The following is a 26,510-nucleotide window of genomic DNA, read 5'->3' as shown; positions in this document are numbered from 1 at the left end:
ATTTGGGGTACTAAATTTGTGGTGAGATCAGATCATGAGCCACTTAAGGAAATCCTCATGACAAAAGGGTTAGACAAAGTTTCCTCTAGAATTAGGAAGTGGGTAGCAGGACTACAAGAATACAATTGGGAAGTGGAATATGTACCTGGGGTTAAGAACAAATCAGCGGATTGTCTTTCCAGGTTAACCAATGTTATTGATGACAGTGATGTGGTTGAGAATGATGAGGAAGAAATTTTGAATGTCAATCAAGAAATAGTGTCTGAAGAGGAATGGTCACAAGCGATGTTGTCTGATGCGATATTAGAGAAAGTCAAAGGGCAGCTTTTACAGGGTATGAAAGGTAATGAGATTAGGAAAGAAGAAATTCCAGAAGCAGTCAGACAAATATTTGATGAGTTGCATGTCAAGAATGATTTGGTCATGAGAGGAGATAAAATGTATCCACCGGTAGGGGTGAGAAAAAAGATTTTGCAATTAGCACATTAGGGTCACCAAGGAATGACAAAGACCAAACAACTGGTCAGGCAAGATTTCTGGTGGCCTGGTATGGATTTGGAGGTAGAGAGATGTATTAGAGATTGTTGTGTGTGTGAAGACTCTGCCAACGGGTATATGTCAAGGCAAGAAACAATGACCATCATGTCAATACCCAGTATACCATGGGAACGTGTAGGGTTGGACATTGTGGGTCCTGTGAAGAGTGAAGGGATTTGTAAGTACAGATATGTTATCCAGATGGATTGAGATCAAGTGGGTAAAGAATATAGGTTCAAAAGACATTTCTTTTATGGATGCAATTTTTAAAAGGGAAGGCTATCCCACCACAATTGTTACAGATAATGGGGTACAACTAGTACCTGAGGAAATGAAATTGTTGCTCAAACAGAATGGTGTTGAGCATAAAACAAGCTCTCTTTATCACCCCCAGACCAATGGTATAGTGGAGAGGTTTAATAAAGTGATAAAAAACAGCATTAGAGGAGCTTTAGCTAATAAGGTGACTGGAAGGAAGCTGTAGAAGAGAACCATTGTAGCCCATAGATTTACACCACATACCACCACTGGTATATCACCATTTGAGATGCTATGGAGCAGGAAACCTAATACTAGAGTTTGTCCTCCTTGGTTGGACAGGGCCCAATTGAGGAATGTAAACTTCAAGAATCTTGAAAACAACATTTTACATAGGCAAAGGAGAAATAAAAAGTATTTTGATACCAGAAAGGCTGTTAAAAGTTGTGATGTGAATGTGGGTGACTGGATTCGCATTAAGACTCCTCAGACATCTATTGGTGGTCACTGCAAGTGGTCAGAACCTACAATAGTAGTAAGGAGGTTTAATGGGTCTGTAAAAGTAGCTGGTGGAAAGGTTTGGAATGTAAACAAGATTTGTAAGTGTTATAATAAAGGGTCCTGTGATTCTGAATCAAACAAGAGAGATCTAGACTCTAGACAGAACTATATGGATGGAACACAGGAGAATGTTGTTGTACGTACCAAAAGGATATGTGGTAAACCTGCATATCTAAAGCTTAGAATTTTTTTAAAGAATCCTGTGGTTCTATATACATATTTTCAAGGTATAGCTGATATAGGTATATAGCAATTTAATGTTTCAAGTACTACACAGTTTAAAATGTCATTTGTACATTTTCTACCATGATGTTTATATTGTTCTTACTTTACGTTGTTCTTACTTTCGCATATTTGTTTGTTAGTTGAAGGAAGGGCAGTGTGTAATATCTTATTGCGCAATAATGTGTTGTTGCTTACAATGTCTTTTAATGTTCATGGAATGTAGAATGTAGAATGTAAAAGGGAAAATGCTGGTTCAGGAATGTTAGAAGGTCAGAACTGTTATCTTGTTGAGAGAGCCGGTGGGCGAATTGAGGTACTCAATAAATCCTCTACCACACAACCATATCCAGTGTGATGAGTATCTTTTCACAGGGCCTGGACCATGTGTCTGAAATCCTCGTGGAGGCTGGGAGTGGGAGGGTTAAATCTCAGATGAGTGCTAGTTGATAACTGTCAGTGTGTGCTCTTTTTTTGATATGTTGCTGAAAGGAGAGATTGCTGTCAACAATGAACTGGAGTGATTTGGCATGTGAGGGCAACTGAGGTGTGATTCCAGCAAGGTGCATGTCATTCCTGTTTGGATAGATGGCCTGTAGCATGATTCTGTTTTGGAAGGATTGATTTTTCGGTAGGTGCTTGTCATCCATGCTTGGATCATGGTGAGGCCTTTTCTGTGTCATGAAATGCCTTGGGTACAATTCACTTTGGGGTATAACTGTCATCTGCATATTGGTGAAGGGAGGTAGTAGGATCGTTAAGAAGTGACCCGAGTGGTTCCGGATAGAGATTGAAGATCACTGGAAAGAGTATTGATTCCTGTGGCCTGCGTAGGTGACTGGACGACGGGCAGATCTGAAGTTACCTATCTGGACTGCTTGCTATCTGCCTGAGAGATAGGACGCTGCCCTTATTGGGAGGGAATAGGGTATATTTAACGTTTTAAAGTCTTTAAAGTCTCTTCAATAGTAGTGTACCCAAACGTGGAACTTCATTATGTTGGTAGAGTCTGGTAGGGCTCTGGGAGGACAGAGGGATGTCCAGCTCATTGGCAGAAGGACTACATTTCCAATAGCCTTCTCACTTTAAATAGACCTTACTGGTGTAATGTTAGAGGGCTCTCTCCTAACATCAACACATATCATTTGTTTTAATTCAACATCAATCAAGAACCTAGCTACCTGCCACCGTCAACATCTGGGCAGCGAGGGGATAAGTGTGGAATGGGGAGAGGGGTTGCTGGCACATTGGATCTCATTTGGAGTTTATCGATGTGGTAGAAACTGTGTTGATAACTTAATTATCGACACTTTTACTATACCGCCATATTCTCAGTTTGTAGGCGATGTGGAGGAAAGGCCATTTTTGTCATCCACATTACCTCCAAAAAATTGATGATTTACAGTTGGTAGAATGATGACTGCCAACAATAAATACTCCCAATCCCCACTGGTGCCCTATTTGACTCCAGGAACGGGGAATTCACCCCGTCATTTGTAATCTGTCTCATTTCCTACTAATACGATTGGCGGTGAAAGTATTCAAGTTTACTTCCATTTCCAGTAAAAATACGGGCAAAATCTTGGCTTTGTGAATAGATGCCCACATGTGGTAGGTGCGGTTGTTCGCATTGTTTTTTTTGTTGTTTTTTTTTTTTTACAAATAACAACTTTGATACAAGTGCCTTCTTCTACCACTAGATGGCATCAATTGCCACAGTTTGGAAAAAGGGGAGCTATAGTTAAAGAGCAGCCGAGTTATAAGTATGTTAAAGTTTGCTATGTGCACGTAATCACGATAAGAGGTATGTTTATGTTGTGTAAAACGTACAACTGTTTATTTTATGCTAGGTGGGTAATCCACTATCTGTTGTGTTAAACAGAGCTATGCAACGATATGGACGAAGAGGAATCTGTCTACAGCGTATCAGAAACAGCAGCGATCTCCAGCGTCAAGAAGGAAAGTTCTGAAATAGGTATAGTAACACTGTGCGTCTATTTAAACCTACTTTTGCAAATCATTTTTTATAAAAGTAGTTGTATTGTTTTCCGTAATTTTCAAATCAACAGTCAAACAACTCAAATAAAAAGTCCATCAGTACAAAAGGACAAAGAATTGCCCATGCCAATCACTGTGTATCCTCCATGTTAAAACCGCCCACACCCATTGCCCCGTACTGCCCCATCATAGTCCGGCTGCCTCTCCTCGACGGGCCGATTTTCCATCCTTCAAGCCCTTATATTTTCAAACTGTGGGGGCACCCCCGAACCCTATAGACGCTTTTTTCCAATTCTCCAAAGTAATCCATCCCTTCCTTTGATCTGTGCATATTTGGTGGTGTAGCGTTGCCCAACTCCGTTGCCAACACTTTGTCACCCATCCTCCCAGCGGTCCTGATTAGGCTTTTTTCTTTAGTAGTGAACCCTTTGCCCCCAGCCCGCCATACAGGGACGTTATTTCACCAAAATGCCAGGGGTAGCAGAAGTGGCATCACATGACCCTTGACCTCTGATGACATCACAGGAAGTTATGTCATTTGACCCCATCCAAAGTGACATCACGGGAAGCGATGGAACACACATTTTCACCTCTTGACCAAACAGGAAGTGGCATCACATAGCATTGTTCCTTAGTACATTATTACAAATATCGTTATGATATCACTATGACGTGATATACATTTCATACAAGAATGGATCGCCATATGTATCCCTGAGATCAGCGTGTATAGGCCCATATTACCAAATTACTGTGAATGCACGCAGACGTCCAAGGCCAAATGATAATGATGTGTTATTATATAGCACATACGCTGAAGCGCTTTCTATAGACCAAATATACATACAATATCGCCTAGCATGTGTTGGTAGTTGGTACTCATTTATCAACCTGAGAAGGATGAAAGGCTGAGTTGGCCTTGAAGGGATTTGAACCTGGAGCCTGCAGATCTCACACACATTGCAGCAGCGAGCACTCAACCCACTGAGCTATCTTATCGGCTATAGCTATCTTACCAGCTATAGTAAAATTAGCAATTACACGTCTGAATGTTCCCAAAGTCGGAAAGTAAATTGCACTCTGTAGTGGATACCATTATACTGGTAACTGAGAATTAACAGCAAGCCAGTTCATCTGCAGGTCTGGTGCAAAGTTGGCCACATGTCAAGCCTGCGTGGATCTACTTTTCAGGCTTCAGAGATTGGCAAAATCCATACCATTGGGAGGGTTCATAGCTGTGTATTAAAGAATTTAGAGTAGCGCTGTCATCCCGTACTATGGGCACTTGTTACCTCATACATGTAAACAAACATCCTGCAATGCAGATAGGAAAGGTAGACACATTACAACAAAGCATTTATTGTGGCACAATGAAATCAAGGGGCCACTGTATGTGCTATGGTCAAACATTTCTACACTGTACACAAGCTTTTAGGCACAATGATTTTGATAAGTGACCAAGGACACCGAGGTGGAATGTCTGGGGATGATCGTAACAGACAACGGCAGAAAAAAATATTCTATAACTACAACTTGTGAAAATCAAAATACATAGTCCGAAATGGATGCTTATTCTACTCTAAATGCTCTTTGGAAGTTTTTATCTGGATTGTGACTTTGAGGTGTTTAAGAACAGACTAAATCAGCAACTCACCCACTCAAGTGTGCCTGTAATAAACATTTAATGAGCATAGCAATTATTGTATAGAATTTCAGAAAGACACATTATTTGTTATTCCTATTCTTTCTTATTTAGGGTCACTGCTCAAAGTGTTAACCTTGTGAAAACGCCTGTTTTTTTTTTTAAGAGGCCTGAACAAGAAAGCCAGTCACTCCAGAAACAAAGAGCCCCATGGTGCTGGCCACAGTCCATGAGCTTCAATTTAAAAAAAAAGTTTTCTTTTAGTATTTTATAGGGAATGGGGTAGCAAGGGAGACCACATGGGTAGCAAGGGAGACCACAGGGGTCTCAAGAACGACACCTGGTGACCCCCAAATTACATCCCTGCCCCCAAATATGTAAAAGCATCCGTTTGGCGCAGTCCGGCAATGGTGCACTGACAATACCGGGCAGCTTGTCTCTAACTAGTTCCCAAAAGGACTTCACTTTGGGGCACTCCCATAACATATGGAAGAAATAACCCACTCCCACCCTACGTTTCAGACACAGGGGATGAACTGCCCTCCCCATCTGACGAATCCCTGCTATAATATGTTCTGTGCAATATCTTATACTGTATTAAACAAAATCGCATGTGTATGCTCGCTTCTCTTGGTGAGCTCAGAGCTTCAACCCAGTCTTCCTCTTCCATAGTTCCCAGGTTCTCCTCCCATTTCTCTCTAAGCGTCCGCAAAGGTTTTGACGTGAAACTATTCAGCATCTGATATAATTGTGTAATTGCCTTCCCCCTGATTTCCCCATGCAGGAGGTTAGCCTCTATCGGGACCCCTCGGGTATATTTCACGTGCCTTGTTGTTCTTGGGCCATGGCATGTTGCTGTTTAGTGTAAGTAGCAGTCTCGATCCTGTAAGCCATATTCGCCTTACAGTTGTTGAAATTAGGCAAATTGGCTTTGTACTAAGACATCCTTCACTTTCCTGATGCCCCTGTCCTTTCAGCATCTTTGCATACCCAATGTATACACCTCTGGCAAATCTGCATTCTCCCATATGGGCACCTCCATTGTCACGACTCCCTCCCCCCCACCCCCCAACGCATCGCTCTAAGAGCTGCTTTGCAGGAATCAATTGTACAAGCCCCAGATTGTGTTAGTTCGGATGTATACTAATTGACATTTTCACAGGGGAAACCCCCCTGCAGCCCCCCACCCAATCCAAAAACCCCTGCAAACCCCACCCAATCCCCTTATATTATTTATAATCCAAAACCAACCCAATACATATATATGAAATAACTAAAATAATATAAAGGTCAATTGTGCAGAAGGTCAATTAGGACAACTATAAGTAGGTCAATAGAGACAAAAGGTCAATTGTAAAAGGTCAATTTGGGTAATACCGTTAGTTCATGTGTCGGCCTGCTCCCGTACAGTACCTGCATGGGTGGCCAGGATCCCAGTTTACTAAATTCCAGTGCAATGTGTGGTAAGCCCATTCCACCAAACAACCATTCGTTTACTGCAATCAACTGGGAAGCCCAGTAATAATGCTGCACATTCAGGACCCCCAAACCTCCATCCCAAACTGATCTAGTTAACGTCTTAACCACTCTCACCAAGTAACAGCTGCTTACTTCTTGCACTTCCCTCTTTGGTACCCCTAGCACTTACCCCCACTTCCTCATCCCTTCTCTCTCTCTGCCCTTGCATGTTCTGAATGCTCACAAGGCCTAGTAGGTCGGCCTCTATTTTTCATTGTTATATTTACTTTTCTTTCCCATGCTCCCTTCCTGTTGCTCTGTGGGGGTGCTTTGAAACACATTTTACTTGATGTATAAGCGCCTTACAAATGCACAATAAATAAAAATACATTTAACGCAATTCTTGGGACTTTATGTCCCCATATTATTTCCCTCTGCAGTTTCTCGATAGTTATGTTATGTTAAAGTTTTTTTATACTGTGCTTTATCACCACCTGCGTGGTCCCTGGCGCGCTGGTGAATCTGTAAAACAAAAGGGTAAGGTGTAGGGGTAAGTTAGTAGGACTGAGTGGGACAAAAGAGCAAGAGAGCTGTGATGTGCTGTTGGCAGCTTCAGTTTCAGTTTACACCGTTCGCTGTTGCGGTGTAGGGAAGGGCATGCAGTTTGTTGTGCTGTAGAGGTATAGTTGTATTTAGTTCAGAGTTTGAGAGGTGTATGCAGAGGGATGAGGTTGGCTAGTGGCAATATCTTATCGTACCCCCTCAGTTTTGGCTGCCTGCAGCACAAATCCCTTCGAATGTCATACATTATGGTGCACTTCAATTCCCACTTCTATTTTCTGTGCAGGGGTGTGGGTTGTTAACAGGGCTGTTTAGTGCTGGTACCTTTCCACCCTCTGTGTTCAGACTAATGGATGTCCACATCACTTTACCCCCTTCCACGGGTCCCGCGAGGAGGGTGCAACTCTTCCCTGCGCCCTTGAGCTCCTTGTGCCCTGTGGTCCATCTGTTCGCCATTCTCTCCCCTTTAATTCTAATGCCCTTTATCTGTGGTATGATTAGGTTGGTTCCATCTCTCTCCTTTCTTTCCGGTAGGGCCCCTATATTGGAAAGGTTGCACCTGGGTCTCCCTCCCATTCAGAGGCCTCTCTACTACCCTGCACTTCGCTGTGGTCTGTCCTAGTCCCCCGTCTTTTCCAGTTGTGTGTTCATTCCGTAGGGCCTTGGTGTTGCTCATTCAGTTTCATCCAGTTCTGAGTTGAAGAGCCAGGTTTTTAGCAGTTTTCTGAATTTTAGATGGTCCTTCATGGTTCGTATTTCTCTGGGGAGGAAGTTCCAACGTTTAACGGCTAGGCAGGAGAAAGCTGAACCACCAAGTTATTTCCTTGTGTATAGTTTATGTTCTTGGCAGATGTCGTCACTGGATCTGAGTGTTCTGGTCGGCTGGTAAATGGTGATTTTCTTTTGTATGAATTCTGCTCCCTGGCCGTGGATCTGTGTGTTATGCACATTATTTTGAAGGTAATTCATTTTTTGACTTGTAGCCAATGTAACATCTTTAGGGCTGGAGTGATGTGGTCCCTTGGGGAGAATTTGAGGAGAAGTCTGGTAGCTGCATTCTGTATACGTTGCAGTTTCTTCAGTAAGTAATCCGGCATTCCAAAATATAGGCTGTTGGTGTAGTCTATCCTGGACATGATGAGGAAGATGATGGGTAGAGTTTTGTGCACGAAAGAGAGGAATGGTAGAATCTTTTTGATTGTGTGTAGGTGGAAGAAGCATTTCTTGATTATCTCATTTACTTGCAGTTCTAAGGTTTTTGACAATTTTGGGTGCTGTGGGTGCTGTTTCTAGTTCTGTGGGCCATGCAATGTACTGGTTGCTTCCTTGGTTTTGGGATATTATCATGATTTCAGTCTTGCCTGGGGTGACTTTGAGGCTGGTAGTGTTCATCCATAGAGTTTTTTCAGACAACCTATTAGTGTTGAGTTCTCCTCTTGTACATCTTCGCTTTTGTAGATGATTTGGGTGTCATCTGCGTATTTGTAGCAATTGAAGCTGTGTCTTTTGATGAGGTTGATTAGTGGAGTCATGTAGATGTTGAAGAGGAGAGGGGATAGGGAGGATCCTTGTGGTACTCTAGAGGTGGAGTCCCGCGGTGCGGATTTGAATGGTTTTATCCATACAGTTTCTGTTCTTTCAGACAACAAGGATTTAATCCAGAGCAGTGCAGTGGTGGTGATCCGTATTTCTTCCAGTCTCTTGGTGAGGATGTTGTGGCTGACTGTGTCGAACGCTTCAGAGAGGTCAAGTAGTACCAGTGCAGAGTTTGTGTTGGAGTCTGCGTTGGTCTTTAGGTCGTCCCAAATAGAGAGAAGTGCTGTCCCTGTCCCTCTAATGGATCTGAAGCCGACTTGCGCATGCTCCAGTTGGTGGTTTTCCACGTGTTCCAGTGTCTGTTCGTAGACCTAGGTCTCTAATAGTTTTGCCAGATAAGGGATGTTTGATATCGACTGTAGTTAGAGCGGTCTTCCACATCGCACGTTATATCCTTGAAGAGCGGGTTCATATACGCAGATTTGAAAGCTGCAGGACCCTCCCTGTTGAGTGTGATAGGCTGAAGAGGTTTACGTGGCATTCATATGGTGTGCCCTGCGTAAGGATCGATTTATAGATGCCAGGTGGGCAGGGGTCCATTGTGGAGCCAGCTTTATTGCTTTGTTTCACCAGTTTGAGTAATTTCCCTTGTGACATTTGGGCAAAGCGTTGCAGTTTGCTTTGTGGTTCCAGGGTAGGTAGAGGATGGTGCCCGGTCTGGTTGATTGGTCTACTTTGTATGATCCAATGTAAGTCAGTGATTTTATTTTTAAAGTGGTTTGTAAGATCATCACATAGTTCTTGGGAAGGTACCAGTGTGTTATTGCATCCAGGGGGATTTCTCATCTCATTTACAATGTTGACTAGTTCTTTCTGGGTGGTGGTGGCTTTTATGATTCGGTCTTCGTAGTATTTCTTTTTGGCTTTGAGAGTTTCCTTTTTGTATGCTCAGATTTTTTTTTTTTTAACACAACATTTTATTGTTTTTCTGCACATAGAGAAAACATACAGCCTCGCATAGCAAGGTAACAGTTATTTCCCTTTCCCACCCAACAACAACTTCACACCGTGTATCCACTTCAGCGGAGTCTCTTAACACATCTAATTACATTTGCTACGCTAGTATCACATAGTTTTAGGTTTCTGTACATGTCTTTGGACGGTAGCCCGATTCTTGGCGGGGGCTACTTCTCAGTGTGCGTCTGCCCACTTTTGCCAAATTTTAGGGCCTTTCTCAGGGCATCCCCTAGCCGTGTAGACTCTCTTCTACATTGCAATACAAATGTCCACATCCGTGGTCCACTGCTCATACCTTGGTACCGTTTCAGAGCCCCAGAGTTGTGCTATATTCCTCTTGATAATCGCAGTGGTAGTAGATAAGAGCTGTTTTTCGTAGCGTGACAGTTCAACCTCATCTTCTATCCCCAACAGTAGCTGTTTTGCCCTTCTATGAATCATTTTGCCCAATACCCTTGAGAGATCATCGCAGCACTGCTGCCAGTATTGTTGGATTATGGTACATTCCCATAGTATGTGGTAATACAAGCCTTCTTCTCGTTTGCATCTCAAGCAGGATGGAGTGGTGGTCTTGCCCCATTTGAATAGTGCTACCCTCGGGTAATATATTCTATGCAATATTTTTAATTGGATCAGTCTGAGCCTGGAGGAAATCGCCGTTTCTTTGGGGAACATCAGGGCAGTTACCCATTCTTCTGGAAGTATGTCACCCACGTCCCCCTCCCATTTGGCTTTCAGACTCGACAGCTCCCCGGTGGCAAAGGATGTTATGGCACTATACATGGTGGATGTAACTTTGTTTTTAATCATGTCTGGGAATAAGTTACGTTCTAAGGGGGTGTAATCAGGCATATCAATCATTTCAGGAAGATGAATCTGTAGTGCATGCTTCAGTTGTGTGTAGTGATACTGCTCATTTGTTGGAAGTGCAAAGGTAGTGCTTAATTCTGTAAATGGTATTATTTCGCTTCCTCTCACTACATCCCCAATTTTGGTAATGCCTAGTTGGGTCCAGGAATGCCATTTTGGTAATTTGTTCACTTCCGGGAGTAGTTTGTTATTCCACAGCGTTTGTGCTGGAGTTAACTTTTTGTCCCAGCCTAAGTATTTGTGGGTGTCTGTCCATATTAGGGATATGTGCGTCATCATGGACGGGGCAGCAGATCGGTCTTTTTTACGGTAAAGGTGCCTTATAACGGATCTTTCATATTGGTTGGGATTTTGTTCTCTGTTGTGTGGTAGTGTTGTGTCCTCATGAAGTCTATCATTCACTATTGCCATTTGACTGGCCCAGTAGTAGGTTTGCAATCTAGGGAGTCCGATTCCACCTTCCCATACAGATCTTTGTAGTGTGGCTAGTGCTAAGCGAGGGTTACCTCCGTTCCATAGCAATTTTCTAAGCGTCTGATCTATTTTATAGAATTCGCTGGGCGCTATAGGTAGTGGAGCATTTTGAAGTATGTAGAGAAAGCGGGAGAGCGCCATCATCTTAAAGAGTGCAGCTCTACCCAATAGTGTTAGTGGCAAGGACATCCAGTGACGGACGTCTTCCTTGAATCTCGTCGTTATTGGGTGTAGGTTCTTGGGCACATAGTCTGTTAGGTTATTCGTAATTTGGATGCCTAGGTATCTGAACTGCTCCTTTTCCACACAGTATGGACACTCGTCCAGCACCGCGTTATCTATTTGCTTCAGTGGGAATAGTATGGATTTAGTCCAGTTGACGCGGAGGCCACTAAACATGCCGTATCTTATTAATAATCGCGTCACTATGGGGCAGGATTTGCGTGGGTCTTTCAGGTATACCAACAGATCATCTGCATAGAAGGACACTCTGTCCTCCCAGTCATCTGACCACCTGAAGCCGCTCCATGTTCGTGTGGATCTCAATAGAATTGCTAAGGGCTCAATTGCTATTGCAAAGATTAGGGCTGATAAAGGGCAGCCCTGTCTTGTGCCTTTGCCTAGCTGGAAAGGATTCAAAACATGTCCGTTTACCTTTGTAGCTGCTTCTGGGCAGTTGAATAGCAGTTGACCCAGCTCATAAAGTACGGTCCTATGCCCATGCGCTGCATAATAACCCATACTGCCTCCCAGTAGACAGAGCCGAAAGCTTTTTCGAAGTCTATGGCGAGTAGAGCCAGGGGGTCCTGTATCTCAGGTAGTTTTTCCAGTGCTGTGTGTAACCTATATATGTTCTGCCTAGTGGACCTCTGTGGCATGAATCCACACTGGTCTGGATGTATCAGTGTGTGTATGACTTGTTGCAGGCGGTTGGCTAGTACCTTTGCCAGTATTTTGACCTCGCAGTTTATAAGAGAGATGGGCCTGTAGGAGGTACATTTATCGGGCGGCTTATCTGCTTTGGCAGAACTATTATTGTGGCTTTCCTTAGGTCTGGGGGGAGACATCCCTGTGAGTGTGAGTGTTGTAGTAAGCGAAGTAAGTGTGGAGAAATTACATTTGCGCCTATTTTTTTCCATAATTCGATGGGGAAGACGTTCGGGCCTGGGGTCTTGCCTGATTGAAGTTCTGATATGGCTTGGGTTAGCTCTTCCTCAGTGATTACTTGTTCTAGTAGATTAGACTGTTCTGTGTTTAGAGTAGGGAGGCTATTCTCTTCCAGGATGTCCTTTACAGGTGGTGAGGTTGGTGCCTTATATAGCTTCGCGTAGTATTTTGCAAAACCTTCCGCTATATCTAGGTCTGTCACTAATGGTTCTGAATCTTCTGTTGTCAGCTGCCTGACTTGTTTGAGACCTAGGTCTCTTCGTTCTAGCCATGCCAGTATCTTCCCGGCTTTATCCCCTGTTTCATATATCTTTGCTCGCATCGCAGTATGTGCCTGCTTTGCATTGTCTAGGGCTATTGTAACGCTCACCTGATTCCCGCAGAGGCGCCGGTCTTGACTGGGTGAATGCCGTATCTTCAAAGGTGATGTGTAACACACGGTTGGCTCTTTGGGCTGGACCTCTGTGCACTGTATGTCTGACTCGAAGAGTAAGATGTCTGCAGATAGAAAATATGGGATTAATGAACTGGGGTTATTGGGTGCCTCTCTCCTCTACCCTTTCTCTTCTCCTGTAGAACCCCAAAGGTTAACACCCTCACCTTAGGTAAGTGAACGCCGAGCTCTCCATCTGCCTCGGGGCAGGGTGCCGTAACCAGTTTCTTCACTGGATAAGGGTGCAGGCCTCTTGACCTCAGAGGACTGCTATCCGTCGTTAACTGCACGAACGGTAAGTTCTGGGCACTTCAAATGTCTTAAAAGTCTTTTGTAATGATATCTCTTGTTTTGCAGGGTTCCGGCGATGGCGGATGGCGGGCTGATGAGAGTTGAGGATCGAACCCGCGTGAGGAATAGAAGCGCATGGAAGCACGTAAGTAAGCGCTTGTAGCCTGCTTCACGATGCGCACTAACTGTCCCTTTTATCTTGCAGGTACAAGTTCTGAGCTTTAGAGAAGCTGAAGGGTGCTGGAATACCCACTGGATTCGGCGTGGGAAGGAGTAATGGCACGTGAGTAATAAAGTTGCCCAATGTCTTTAAACGCACCTTCTTTTGTCTTTCAGATGCGGGATGCAGCGCCAAAGGCCTCCGGAGCGTGCGAAGAGCTGGTAAGCTTTTGTCTTTCAGATGCCGGAATGCAGTGCGAAGAGCTCCGGTGCATGCGAAGAGTAGGTAAGCCTTTGTCTTTCAGATGCCGGAATACAGCGCGAGGCGTTGGCGACAGCCGATGGACCAGGTAAGAGATGCGCTGCCACTGAAGACCGTAGTGCTAACCTGTTCTTTCTTTGTCTTTACAGGTGCTGCTGAAGACTGGATTCCAGGATGGTAAGCCTTTGTTCCCTTAGGCCCAGGATCAGAAGCAGAAGACACGATGAGCGTTCTGCTGCAGAGAATGCAGAATACCGCAAAGCAAGATTCATCCATCGGGTGTGGTTTAAATAGCCTCCTGTAGTGCTTAGGTGTCTCCTTCCACAGCCACGCCTAAGAAAAGAGTTCCTGCTTTCCAGAAGAGTTCCAGTGTTCTGAACCTAGGGAGTGGCTCCTGCCCCACCCAACAGGAAAAGTAGTCCCAAACAGAAGAGGATCAGGGGTTCAACTGGCAGGTAAGTAAGCAGCATGGTCTGCTGCAGGTAAGTCCACCCAAGCATTATGAGCCCTTCGCTTCCAGCGCTGGGACTGAGCATCTTTATGAGCCTGGTGCCACTGGCGCTAGGACAGGGTCCAAAAGGTCCCAATTGGGACTGGCTGGCACTCGGAACCGGGGTTATGGGTCTGCTTCCAAGGGAGTCGAGCAAGTCCTGATCTTTTGGAAGCAGAGATCATGACAGCACCCCCCCTCAAGGCCCCTCCCAAACCGGGCTTCTCCGGGGGTTTGGGCTTGTTAGGAAATGTTCGATGAAATCTTTTGATTAGACGAGGCGCGTGGACATATTCTGCAGGTTCCCAGGATCTTTCTTGGGGACCGTAGCCTTTCCAGTCAATCAGGTAAAATAGTTTAGATTTGGAGATCTTGGAATCCAGGATGCTTTTGACTTCAAACTCGAGTTCTCCATCAACTAGAATAGGTTTTGGAGATGTAGTTAGTCGGGTTTGAGGTTGCACGGGTTTTAATAGAGAGACGTGGAAGACCGGATGTATCTTCATGTGAGGGGGCAAGTCCAACTTGACCGCTACTGGATTTACTATGGTAGTGATGGAATAGGGACCAAGGTATCTTGGGTTGAATGTGCATGGTCCTTTTAGAGGTAGATATTTGGTGGATAACCAGACTTGATCTCCTACTTGATATTGGGGGGCTTCCTTCCGATGTTGGTCTGCTCCTTTCTTGTATTGTTCTTTAGCCCTTTGAAGGTGAGAAACGGCTTCCTTAAAGGCTTGGGTGATTGTAGAATGCAGGTGGTCTACTGCTGGTGTTCCAAGATCTTGGAGTGGATCCAACTCCGAGGTTCGAGGGTGACTACCGTATAAAAGAAAAAACGGGGTCTTCCCAGTTCCCGAGTGGACAGAGTTATTGTAGGCATATTCGGCTATCCAAAGGATATCTTTCCAAGTTTTTTCAGTTTGTTGTAGCATGCAGCGCAAATACTGTTCCAGAGTTTGATTGGTCCTCTCGGTTTGTCCGTCGGTTTGAGGGTGGTGGCTGGTCGAAAGTCTAACATCAATTTGAGCCGACCGACAGCAACTTCGCCAAAAATGAGAAATAAATTGACTACCTCGATCCGAAATTAGAACTGAAGGAAAACCGTGCAGTCGGACGATGTTTTCGAGAAATTCTCGGGCCAGAGTTGCTGCTGTTGGTAAGCCTTTGAGTGGAATGAAATGCGCCATCTTGGAGAATAGGTCCACGATTACTAGGATCGTATTGTATCCGGAGCATGGAGGTAGATCGGTGATGAAGTCCATAGAAAGCGTATGCCAAGGGCGAGGCGGGATGTCAATAGGGCGTAAGAGGCCGGCTGGTTTTTCCTTTTGACTCTTGTTTTGGGCGCATACTCCACAGGACATTATAAAGTCTCTGATATCTTTTTTCCAAGACGGCCACCAGAAGTAGCGCTTGATCTTTTCCGAGGTCTTGGTCATACCGGGATGTCCTTCCATTAAAGAATCGTGATAACAAGAGATTACCTTTTTCTGTAAATCTGTGCTGGGCAGGTATAACCGTTCTTGGAAATATAATAGGTTGTCCTTCACCGTAAAGTCCTTTCCCTGCAGATGCCAATTCTGTATGTCTGCTGGAGTTACCAGTAGCCTGGCTTTATCCTTAACTTCCTCTATGGATTGTGTGGCGATTACACCTAGAATTCTTTGTTCGGGAATGATAGGTACAGGTTTAGGATTGATCAAATGTTCTTCCACTCCCATCCGAGAAAGGGCATCAGCTTTACCGTTTTTTGTACCAGGTCGATAGGTAATTATGAAGTCAAACTCAGCAAAGAATAGTGCCTAACGGAGTTGCCTAGAGGATTGAGCTTTTGCGGTTATCAAATATTGCAGGTTTCGGTGATCTGTAATCACAGTAACGGTGTGTCGGGCCCCCAGAAGATAATGCCGCCAAGCCTTAAAGGCGGACTTGATAGCTAGAAGTTCCTTATCAGTAATAGTGTAATTGATTTCAGGAGGCGAGAATTTGCGGGACCAAAATGCCACGGGATGCAACTGATTGGTTACTGGGTCCTTTTGTGATAGAACTGCCCCCATGGCAAGGCTCGAAGCATCAGTTTCAACGATGTAGGGGAGTTCTGGGCGAGGATGTTTTAAGATCGGTGCAGAGATAAATCTAGTCTTCAAATTCTGGAAAGCTTGTTCCGCCTCGGTAGACCATTCAAAACGTTTGTTTTTCTTTAACAAGGCGGTGATGGGTTGGACTATTCAAGAGAATTCGGGGATAAACCTGCGGTAAAAGTTAGCGAAGCCTAACATGCTTTGAACACCTTTTACGGAGGATGGCGATGGCCATTTGAGAATTGCATCGACCTTCTTTGAATCCATACGCACTCCGCTAGGTGATAATATGAATCCCAAGAATTCAACTTCAGTCACATTGAAAACACATTTTTCCAACTTAGCGAAAAGTTTGTGTTGACGCAATCTCTCGAGGACCATTTCCACGTGTTTCCGAGGTTCAGTTTCCGATGAAGAATAAACGAGGATGTCGTCAATGTAAACAACAACACACACATCTATGAGCTCTCTGAGGACATCGTTCATAAAATATTGAAAGGCGGCCGGGGCATTGCAAAGTCCGAAGGGCATGACCTGATATTCAAATAGCCCATACTTGGTGCGGAAGGCCGTCTTCCATTCATCGCCCTCTTTTACTCGTACCAAGTGGTAGGCTCCTCTAAGATCCAGCTTTGTATATATGCATGCTTTTCTGACTTGGTCCAGGAGTTCAGGGATCAAAGGTAACGGATATCTATTATAAAACGGTGATCTGGTTCAGGGCGCGATAATCTATACAAGTTCTAAGGTCCCCTTCTTTCTTTGGAACGAAGAACAAAGCTGAGGAAGCAGGGGACTTGGAAGGACGAATAAACCCATTCGCTAGGTATTGATCCAGGTATTGTCGGAGGTGAAGATTCTCAGGCTCGGTGAGGGCATAAATTCTACTACAAGGAGGAGTAGATCCAGGTATCAGGTCTATCTGGCAGTCATAAGACCTATGAGGAGGTAGAGAGTTAGCCTGATCCTTCCGGAAAACATCTTGGAATTCTAGGTATTCAGGAGGTAACTGAGGAGCCTCCGAGGAAATTGCTGCCAGTGCAACACCAGGTCGAGGGTGACAAGTAGAGACACATTCTGGAAACTGAACCGTTCTTGCTCGCCAATCGATCTGAGGATTGTGCTTCTCTAACCAAGGAATTCCTAGAATAATCTGGAACTGGGGGGCCTTGATCACATCGAACACGATCTTCTCATGGTGTCCATCTTGACTTACTAGCGTCACTTCTTGGGTGGTATGCGTTACTGGTCCGGAGGCTATCTCCGTACCATCCACCGTAGTAATGACGTCCTTTACAGCCTTTGGACAAAGAGTCAGATTCATCCTCAAAACCATTTCATGATCCACATAATTGCCGATGGCACCGCTGTCGACGTAAGCTTCAATCGCATGTAATCGATCCGGATGTTCAGGGCTAATGAGGACCATAGGTATCACGAAATGCGAGGTCACGGAACTGGTTTTAACGCTCGGCAAGAGGACCTCTATTCTTGTCGGGCGAGGTCGTTTCCCTGCTCAGAGTTTGTGACCCTGGTAACTGCAGCTCCTACTGCCTTCTTGGCTGGTTTCACCGGACAGTCTCGAAGAAAGTGCCCCGAGTTTCCGCAATAGAGGCATAATTGCAGCTGTTTTCTCCTTTCCCGCTCCTTTTGTGTTAGTGGTCCTTTCAGGCCCCCTATTTGCATGGGTTCCCCGGAGTCTACTCCTTTGGTAGGAGTTGGTGGTTTGGAAAATACTCGAGCATCAAACTTGGAACGATCGGCCTTCCTGTTCTGCAGTCTGTGGTCAATTTGAACGACTAAGTCAATATAGTCCGAACAGTCTTGTGGGGGATTCACTACTTGGGCTAACACATCTTTGAGCTCTCCACGTAGACCTCTATAAAACAGCATAATCCTTTTGTCCTCAGGCCATCGAGTTTCCACTATCAGTCTGTTGAAAGACGCAATATAAGCCAAAAGGTCTTGATTACCCTGTCGCAATGAAAGGAGCTCATTGTCCAAGGCCTGCCCCTGTGAATGTCTTGCAAACAGTTTTTCCATACTGAGCTGAAAAGCTCGAAAATCATGGAGAACCGGATCATCTTGATTAACTAGAGGGATCGACCAGTCTGCCGCATTGCCACTAAGGTACGAAAGCACGAAAGCTACCTTAGCTTGATCAGTTGGAAAGGCTGCTGGCCGGCATAAGAAGTGCAACCGGCACTGATTAATAAATACTGCAAACCTCTTTGGGTCACCAGAAAATCGTTCGGGCGGAGCCAGAGGTACATTCCCAGGTAGGTTGATCTGCACTGGGTTCGTAGAGGATGTTGAAGGAAGATTTGCCCCTGATGCGGGTAACGGAGTTTGTCCGGCTTGTGACTGTAGCAATTGTCTAGCAAGATCGTCTGTTCGCTCCTTGGAAATAATCAGTTCCCTTCTTAGAGCATTTGTTTCCTGACGGGCTGCATGCACTTCTGCTCTTAGTTCCCCAAGTAACTGGGCTAGCTGGTCGGTATCCGAGGTTTCCATAGCGCCTGGGTGGGAGTTTTGCGATAGTCTTTGCGTTCTGTAACGCTCACCTGATTCCCGCAGAGGCGCCGGTCTTGACTGGGTGAATGCCGTATCTTCAAAGGTGATGTGTAACACACGGTTGGCTCTTTGGGCTGGACCTCTGTGCACTGTATGTCTGACTCGAAGAGTAAGATGTCTGCAGATAGAAAATATGGGATTAATGAACTGGGGTTATTGGGTGCCTCTCTCCTCTTCCCTTTCTCTTCTCCTGTAGAACCCCAAAGGTTAACACCCTCACCTTAGGTAAGTGAACGCCGAGCTCTCCATCTGCCTCGGGGCAGGGTGCCGTAACCAGTTTCTTCACTGGATAAGGGTGCAGGCCTCTTGACCTCAGAGGACTGCTGTCCGTCGTTAACTGCACGAACGGTAAGTTCTGGGCACTTCAAATGTCTTAAAAGTCTTTTGTAATGATATCTCTTGTTTTGCAGGGTTCCGGCGATGGCGGATGGCGGGCTGATGAGAGTTGAGGATCGAACCCGCGTGAGGAATAGAAGCGCCTGGAAGCACGTAAGTAAGCGCTTGTAGCCTGCTTCACGATGCGCACTAACTGTCCCTTTTATCTTGCAGGTACAAGTTCGGAGCTTTAGAGAAGCTGAAGGGTGCTGGAATACCCACTGGATTCGGCGTTGGAAGGAGTAATGGCACGTGAGTAATAAAGTTGCCCAATGTCTTTAAACGCACCTTCTTTTGTCTTTCAGATGCGGGATGCAGCGCTGAAGGCCTCCGGAGCGTGCGAAGAGCTGGTAAGCCTTTGTCTTTCAGATGCCGGAATACAGCGCGAGGCGTTGGCGACAGCCGATGGACCAGGTAAGAGATGCGCTGCCACTGAAGACCGTAGTGCTAACCTGTTCTTTCTTTGTCTTTACAGGTGCTGCTGAAGACTGGATTCCTGGATGGTAAGCCTTTGTTCCCTTAGGCCCAGGATCAGAAGCAGAAGACACGATGAGCGTTCTGCTGCAGAGAATGCAGAATAACGCAAAGCAAGATTCATCCATCGGGTGTGGTTTAAATAGCCTCCTGTAGTGCTTAGGTGATCTCCTTCCACAGCCACGCCTAAGAAAAGAGTTCCTGCTTTCCAGAAGAGTTCCAGTGTTCTGAACCTAGGGAGTGGCTCCTGCCCCACCCAACAGGAAAAGTAGTCCCAAACAGAAGAGGATCAGGGGTTCAACTGGCAGGTAAGTAAGCAGCATGGTCTGCTGCAGGTAAGTCCACCCAAGCATTATGAGCCCTTCGCTTCCAGCGCTGGGACTGGGCATCTTTATGAGCCTGGTGCCACTGGCGCCAGGACAGGGTCCAAAAGGTCCCAATTGGGACTGGCTGGCACTCGGAACCGGGGTTATGGGTCTGCTTCCAAGGGAGTCGGGCAAGTCCTGATCTTTTGGAAGCAGAGATCATGACAGCTATGTGATGAAGTTGTGTCTGCGCTAATTGTAGTGCGCAATGTGTTTCCGGTTTGTCATGGGTTAGGTGATCAGCTTCTGCTTTTTGCACTTTCGCTTCGGCATCACGTATTGCTTCTAGCTGTTTTTTCTTATGGGCTGTGGTCCAGGCTATTATTTCCCCTCTGAGCACTGTCTTGAAAGCCTCCCATAACGTTACCTGGCTGTCTACTGAGTCGGTATTCATCTCAAAATATTCCTCAGTGGTCTCTTGGAAGTGTTCAACTAGTTCTGGGGAGCCTAGGTAGTAGCTGTTCAATCGCCAGCTGGGTGGGGGGATCGATCTGTTGGTTTTGATTGTTATTATGAGCGGGGAATGGTCCGATATACCTCTGGGGAGAAATTGTGCCTCACATGCCTCATGCATGTTATTTAGTGGCAATAGAAAATAGTCCTGCCTAGACAGCGAGGCGTGTGCTCCGGAGTGGTATGAGTATTCCTTTGTGTCAGGGTGTAGCATCCTCCACACGTCTCGCAGCCCCAATGCGTCAGTGAATGTGGCAAGTTTGGTGCGTGTGTTCGGGTTTCTGGATCTTATATGTGTTCTATCAAGGTCTACATTCATTACTTCATTGAAGTCTCCCCCAATTAGTGTAAGGTCTGCAAGGTTATTTATAATTAGGGGCGTGATGTCATTGGTCAGGGGGGTTAGTAGGTTGGGAGGTGCATATACAGCTAGCATGGTTACAGAGCGTTCCCAGAGTGTTCCTGTCGTGAGCACAAACCTCCCTCCCGTGTCTTGTGTAATGGACATGGGCACAAAGGGGAGTCTTTTGTGTACTAGGATTAGTACTCCTCGTGACCCCTTGGTAAAACCGGCGTGGAATGCTAGTCTGTAGTTGGTGCGCCTGAAGAATTGCAATTGGTGCCGGCTAGATGTGTCTCCGTGAGGAATGCCACATCTGGGGAGTGTCTGTTCAATGATTGTAGTACTAGTCGTCTTTTAATACAGTTGCCGAGCCCATTGACATTCCATGTCAACACTCGGATTGTTCTGTTTTTGTTCACGTTAGTAACTCCCGCCATTTGAAACGTGTGTGGATGACAACTGTATGCGTTGGGTTATTGAGGGTGCTGTGTGGTTTCGCACTTTGGTAATGTTTGCCATGATTAAGAATAGGTTGGTTTCCCATCGAGACATGCTCATCCATTTGTGTTACGTGGGCTCCTAGCAATAGTAGTGTGACAATGAGTGTGCTAGAGACGGTGTGATTCTTAACATTATAAATAGTATGACCTCTTGAGAGGTAACTAACAATAAACAAATTCTTATCCCCCCTCCCCATACTTCTCCCCAACATGAAGTATCTGTTGCCCTAACACTACTGCCGCCTAACAACTATGTCACCAGATTAACTTAGTATGAACTGTTTACACCTTACCCCCGACTTACTGCTCCTTAGCGGGTCTGGTGTCTCAAGTCGAGGGCATGGCATTGGCTGTTACAATGAGTGCATCTGTGCCTCGCGGGCCGCCCACCACACTTATGCCGAGGTGGTATGATAACCCATTAATTGGGTCGCGGCGGGGTAGTACTCCTTGTTAGTGTTACTGTTTCAGCCCATTTCCTCTTGTTGTGGTGGTTCCTGCATTGGAGGTTGTGGGGCCGGGCGCCTTCTGTCTGGTGGTTCACGTCGGTTCCTATTTCTGTTCCTGTTACTCCCTTGTCTCCAGACGCCTTCAATGTGTTTCTCGGCCCAGTTCCACGCTTCTTTTGGGTCAGTGAAGTGCACCGTTGTTCCTCCATGATAGATCTTGAGCTGGGCCGGAAATAGTAAGCCATATTTCACATGTAGGGTCTGGAGTTGTCTTTTGAGCTGATCAAACGACTGCCTGGCCTTCTGCACCTCCCTTGTGTAGTCAGGGAAGAATGTCACTCAGGACCCATTGAAGGTCAATGTGCCCTTGGCCCGTGCCGTCTGGAGCAACGCATCTCTATCTCTATAATTCAACAGTTTTGCAATTATGGTGCGTGGAGGCGCTCCGGGTATCGGTCTTCCAGTGGGCACCCAATTGAGAAGAACTTCGAGAATGTCTGGGGCTCAAACATATCGGTTATCCATTGTTCAAGGAACAGCTCCATGGAAGGGCCTTCTGTTTTTTCCGGATGCGGACGTTATTACGTCTTGATCTCCCTTCACTGTCTTCTGCCCTCTCCTCCAGTGTTTTCAGACGTGTCACAACCCCAGCCATCCTTTGTTCCATAGTGCGCAGTCCGTCCTCAGTCCCAGAGATCCGTTGCTCTGCTTCCCCTGTGCGGGAGGTCAGTTTTTGTAAATCATGGCGAAGGAGTGAGACGTCTGTACTAATGCTGTACATTTTTTGCTCCATGGAGGTTCTGGAGTCTGTTATTGCAGCCATGATGTCCTTCAGGGATATAATGTTCTCTGTTTCCACCATGGTGTCTGGTTGCTCGTGTTCCGATTGGGTGCTCGCCATGGTCGTGGTGAATTGGTCCATTTTGCTTTGACTTGTCAATTTTTTTGTTTTATCTTTCCCCATAGCAGCTGGCATGGTCTGTGATGTCAATCGGTGGACAGTTTGTCGCGGTTTCCGCCTGCTTATCCGCCTGCTTATCCGGTGGCGGGGGCGATTACTATCCTGGGTCGTATGACCGTGACCGTTATGGTAGCGGCTGCCCCACTGTGTGGATCTTCTCCGTGGCTCAGGTGTGGTCTGCTGGATTCCATGCTGGGTTTAACGGTCAGTTTATTTTTGCTTTCAGGGGGCTTGTGTCGTATCCCCTGGAGTACTCATGGATTTGCGCCCACAGAGTATGGGTAGTGTTTTGTTTTCTGGTCCACTTTACTTGCCTACGCGGGGACGGGTGCACCGTATTGTCCCTGTGCACGGTAGCAAAGCACCAGGATTTCAGTGTCCCATGTGTGTCGCCCGTCTATATTTATGGATTGGATGGGGCCACTGAAGGAGTTCTTGTAGTAGGGCCCTCAGACGATGAGCCGTTCCGCGGGAGGGGGAGCGTATAGGTGTGCTGTGCAGGGGGTTCACCCTGCTCTCCCGTCCCCCCTTCTCCTTACCGCAGGATTGATCTGCCGGCAACCGTCCGGAGATGAGCGGGGGCTGCCCCAGGAGTCTATCAGGCGCTCGACGCTGAGCGGAGCGCCCGCGGTGCCACCGGGTGTTATGTCTGTTGTCGTTGGGGCAGGCGGAAGCAGTGTATGGGCGCGTACATCGTCGTGATAATGCAGGATTGGGTGTCTGCGGTCGTCAGCCGCAGGGGCCGCCTCCAAGGATGTCTCCCCTCCGCTCCTCGATCTGTCGCAGGAGGGAAGGAAACCTTTGCAGCTCTGGGGATCCCGCTGGCGGGAGGCGGGGAGGCACTCAGCGGGATCCGCTCCCCGCAGTCCGGGAGCGACGCTGGGGGCGATTTGCCTTTCCCTTTGCTCGCTGTGTAGCTCGGCCCAGCTCCTCTCACCCCGCTAGTTTGCCGCCAACGCACGGGCAGGGTTTGGCAAAGGCGCGCGGCGTCCTTCGCTCATCCGCGGTCTGCAGCGGCCATTTAGTTTGTCTTGCGGCGCGTGGGCTCGCGTTTTACAAGTTGTGCCAAGTGGGTCTCCCGGCACCGATTTGCTCCGGGATCAGGTAGGGGTGTGCAGCAGAAGTTTCCACGTCGATGAGGCGCTTTGGGTACTTTCAGTCATGCAGGAAAAGCAGGATTATTTCAGGATCTAGCTGGCGGCCCTGGAGCAATGCAAGCTCACGTCCTCATCGTTCGGCTGCTGGCCACGCCCCCCGCTCGGATTTGTTTTTGATAATTTATTCTTTTGGCTTGGTCGTAGTTTTCCTTCCATTCTGGTCCTAGTTTCCTGTTTGCTTTCTTCATTGTGAGGTGTAAACCATCTTGCCACTGCTTTCTTTCTTGATGGGATGAAGGGTTTTTCCAGGGAGATTCTGTCTATTGTTTCTGCTATCCATTTTTGGATTAGTATTTAATGAAAGGAAGGGTATGACCATAGGGTGGGTGCACTCACGCTCTTGAATCTGTTGCTTTGGCTGGCTGCATTGCCATCACTGGGTGGTAGAACCCCAACCACCCCAAATATCAAATGAGTTAGTGTTTAACAATTCGCACACAGCCAATTAAGTCCAATAGTAATATAGTTTTAATAGACACTAGTAGTCATTGAAATGTGTTCGCAAAGTCTATCCAAAGTTTTGCTGTTTGTATTTTGTATTTTGTTTATTAATATAGCGCGCCTGGCCAATGGGCATCTGGGTGCATATCATCATATGCAAGTTACAGAACGGTCATTACATACATGGCATACATGGGGTACAGTCCAATAGGATATACAGGCATATAATGCAACGGTACAGAGAGGAGTACAAAGACATAAAGAATATTTAGCAGTTCCATAGAGTGAGTACATGTACAATTTCAGATTAGATCAGACAAAGGGAGCACCAAGTATAGTGACAAGCTATCTCAAATGTCCTGAGCCGTAAGCCACAGTTTGGTATTAAGCTTGAACGTATGGAACGATGACTCAGCTCTGATATGGATAGGTAGGGTATTCCATAGTTTAGAGGCAAGGACTGGGAAGCTTACCACACCCGCTTCCTGCAGCTTAAATCTAGGAATGGTGAGGCTATGAGCTTGGGCAGATCTAAGAGGACAGATGGCAGTGTGAGGGGTAAGTCAGTTAGCCAGGTAGGGAGGGGCCTGGTTAGCTAGGCACTTATGTGTAAGGGCAAGCGTTTTCATTGAGATTCTTTGAGCAACAGAGAGCCAATGAAGATTGTGTCTGTGGTCAGAAATGTGCTGGTTTTTAGGGACGTTAACAGCAGCCCTGATGGCGTTGTTCTGAGTGACTTGTAACTTATTTAGATTGCACTGGCTAGTCCCTAGGTACAAGGTACTACAGTAGTCAATCTTGGACATAATAAGAGTTCTGGCCAAGGTGATGCCGTTAGCCGTGGTCAGGAACAGTCTGCAGCCTGAGATAAGTTTGCAGGTGTAGGCAGATGCTGATCTAACGGCATTGGTTTGTCAAGCCAGAGATAGCGTTGAGTCAAGATATATCCTAAAGTTTTAGTATCCTTGGATACTTTGATAGTATTCCTATCGATGATAAATGAAGTGAAAGACGGGTCGAGTTTGTTAAGACGTTGGTGTGAACCTAGGATGAGGAGTTCCATCTTATCATCATTGAGGCAAGGTCCATGTTGCGCCATCCATGCTTGTATAATGGTATATACGTCATTCAGAGATTTGGAATCCACTACATGGTCACCAGTGATGGGGATGTGTATCTGGGTGTCGCCAGCATAATTAGTGTACGAGACACCCATATAGTCAAAGACATGGAAGAGTTTTGGTAAACACATTGTAAAGTGTGGGGGACACACAAGATCCCTGAGGGACACCACAGTGAATAGGAGAGGGCTCAGCAGATGCTGCCAGGGAGAAAACCCTCATAGATCTGTTATCTAAGAAGGATCTAATCCAGGCGGTGGTAGAGTCTGAAAAGTGGCTAGCTGTTTTTAGGTGGTTGCAGAGAATTTGGTGGTTGACAAAATCAAAGGCTGCTGAGAGATTTAGTAAGAGTAGCAAGGCCAATTTCCCATTGTCTTTCAGCACCTCAATCTGGGTTTTAAGATAAATGAGGGCAGTTTCAGTCCCGTGCCTCGGTCGGAAACCCGATTGCCTAAGGCCAAGGAGTTTATCCACTTGCAGATAGTTCTGAATCTGCAAGTAGACAGCTCGGTCGAGTATTTTCAGCATAAATGGGACCATGGTGATGGGCCTGTAATTAGTTGGTATACTGGGATCGAGTGACGTTTTTTTAAGCAAGGGGATAACCCAGGCATCTTTTAAGTTGTCAGGGACTGTGCCCGATTTGAATGATGCGTTTATAAAGGCAGTGACGAATAGGGCTAGCTCGTGAGCTGCCTCCTTAATAATGGGGGCTGAGCAAGTGTCGCCTTAGCAGTTGGATGGCTTAGGTTTGTTGATAATGCTTACAACTTCAGTGACGGTAAGTGGGGAGAAGCTAAATAGTTTGTGACTGGGAGTGGCTTGGGAGTTAGCACTTGTGGGGGCAGTCAGTTGCTGGTTAGACTGCAGGTGATTTTGTTTAGTTTTGATTTTAGTTACGAGGGTGGCAATTTTATCTAGGATTGCTTTTTGTATGTTGGAGCACCAGGTACAGTCTTTTATACAGGAATCAGGGGTATGTTAGGGGGATTCAAGTTGTTTTAAGATCTTGAATAATTCCTTAGTGTTGGAGTCCGCCTGCGAGATACGCAGGTTGTAAGTATCTTTTTTTGCTTGGGTGATTGCCTCTTTGTAGTTCAGGGAGGCTAAGAATAGGCTATCCTTGTGGGTAACGGACTGGTGACTTTTCCAATGAGCCTCAGCAATACGTTTTTCTTTACGTAGCATTCTCAGGTGTGGTGTAAATCAAGAGTTGAGGTGTGCACGTGGTTTAGATTTCCTAAGTTTAATAGGAACAATGGAATCTAGTGCATTGA

General features: G+C 46.1%; 1 protein-coding gene across 6 annotated transcripts in view; it reads left to right on the top strand.

Annotated features, from left to right (window-relative positions):
• PAICS (phosphoribosylaminoimidazole carboxylase and phosphoribosylaminoimidazolesuccinocarboxamide synthase) overlaps positions 1 to 26,510 on the top strand; it is a 1,368,496-nt gene that overhangs the window by 444,330 nt on the left and 897,656 nt on the right. For all 6 annotated transcript variants that reach the window (XM_069631608.1, XM_069631609.1, XM_069631606.1 and 3 more), the window contains one exon: positions 3,461 to 3,553. In XM_069631608.1, the coding sequence (XP_069487709.1) occupies positions 3,461 to 3,553 (93 nt within the window). The remainder of the gene's footprint in view (positions 1 to 3,460; positions 3,554 to 26,510) is intronic.

This window comes from Ambystoma mexicanum, chromosome 6q (assembly GCF_040938575.1).
Source record: "Ambystoma mexicanum isolate Mex_15411 chromosome 6q, UKY_AmexF1_1, whole genome shotgun sequence".
Taxonomy (NCBI): domain Eukaryota; kingdom Metazoa; phylum Chordata; class Amphibia; order Caudata; family Ambystomatidae; genus Ambystoma; species Ambystoma mexicanum.
The sequence above is the reverse complement of the archived record's forward strand: the minus strand, read 5'-3'. Positions and strand labels throughout refer to the sequence as shown.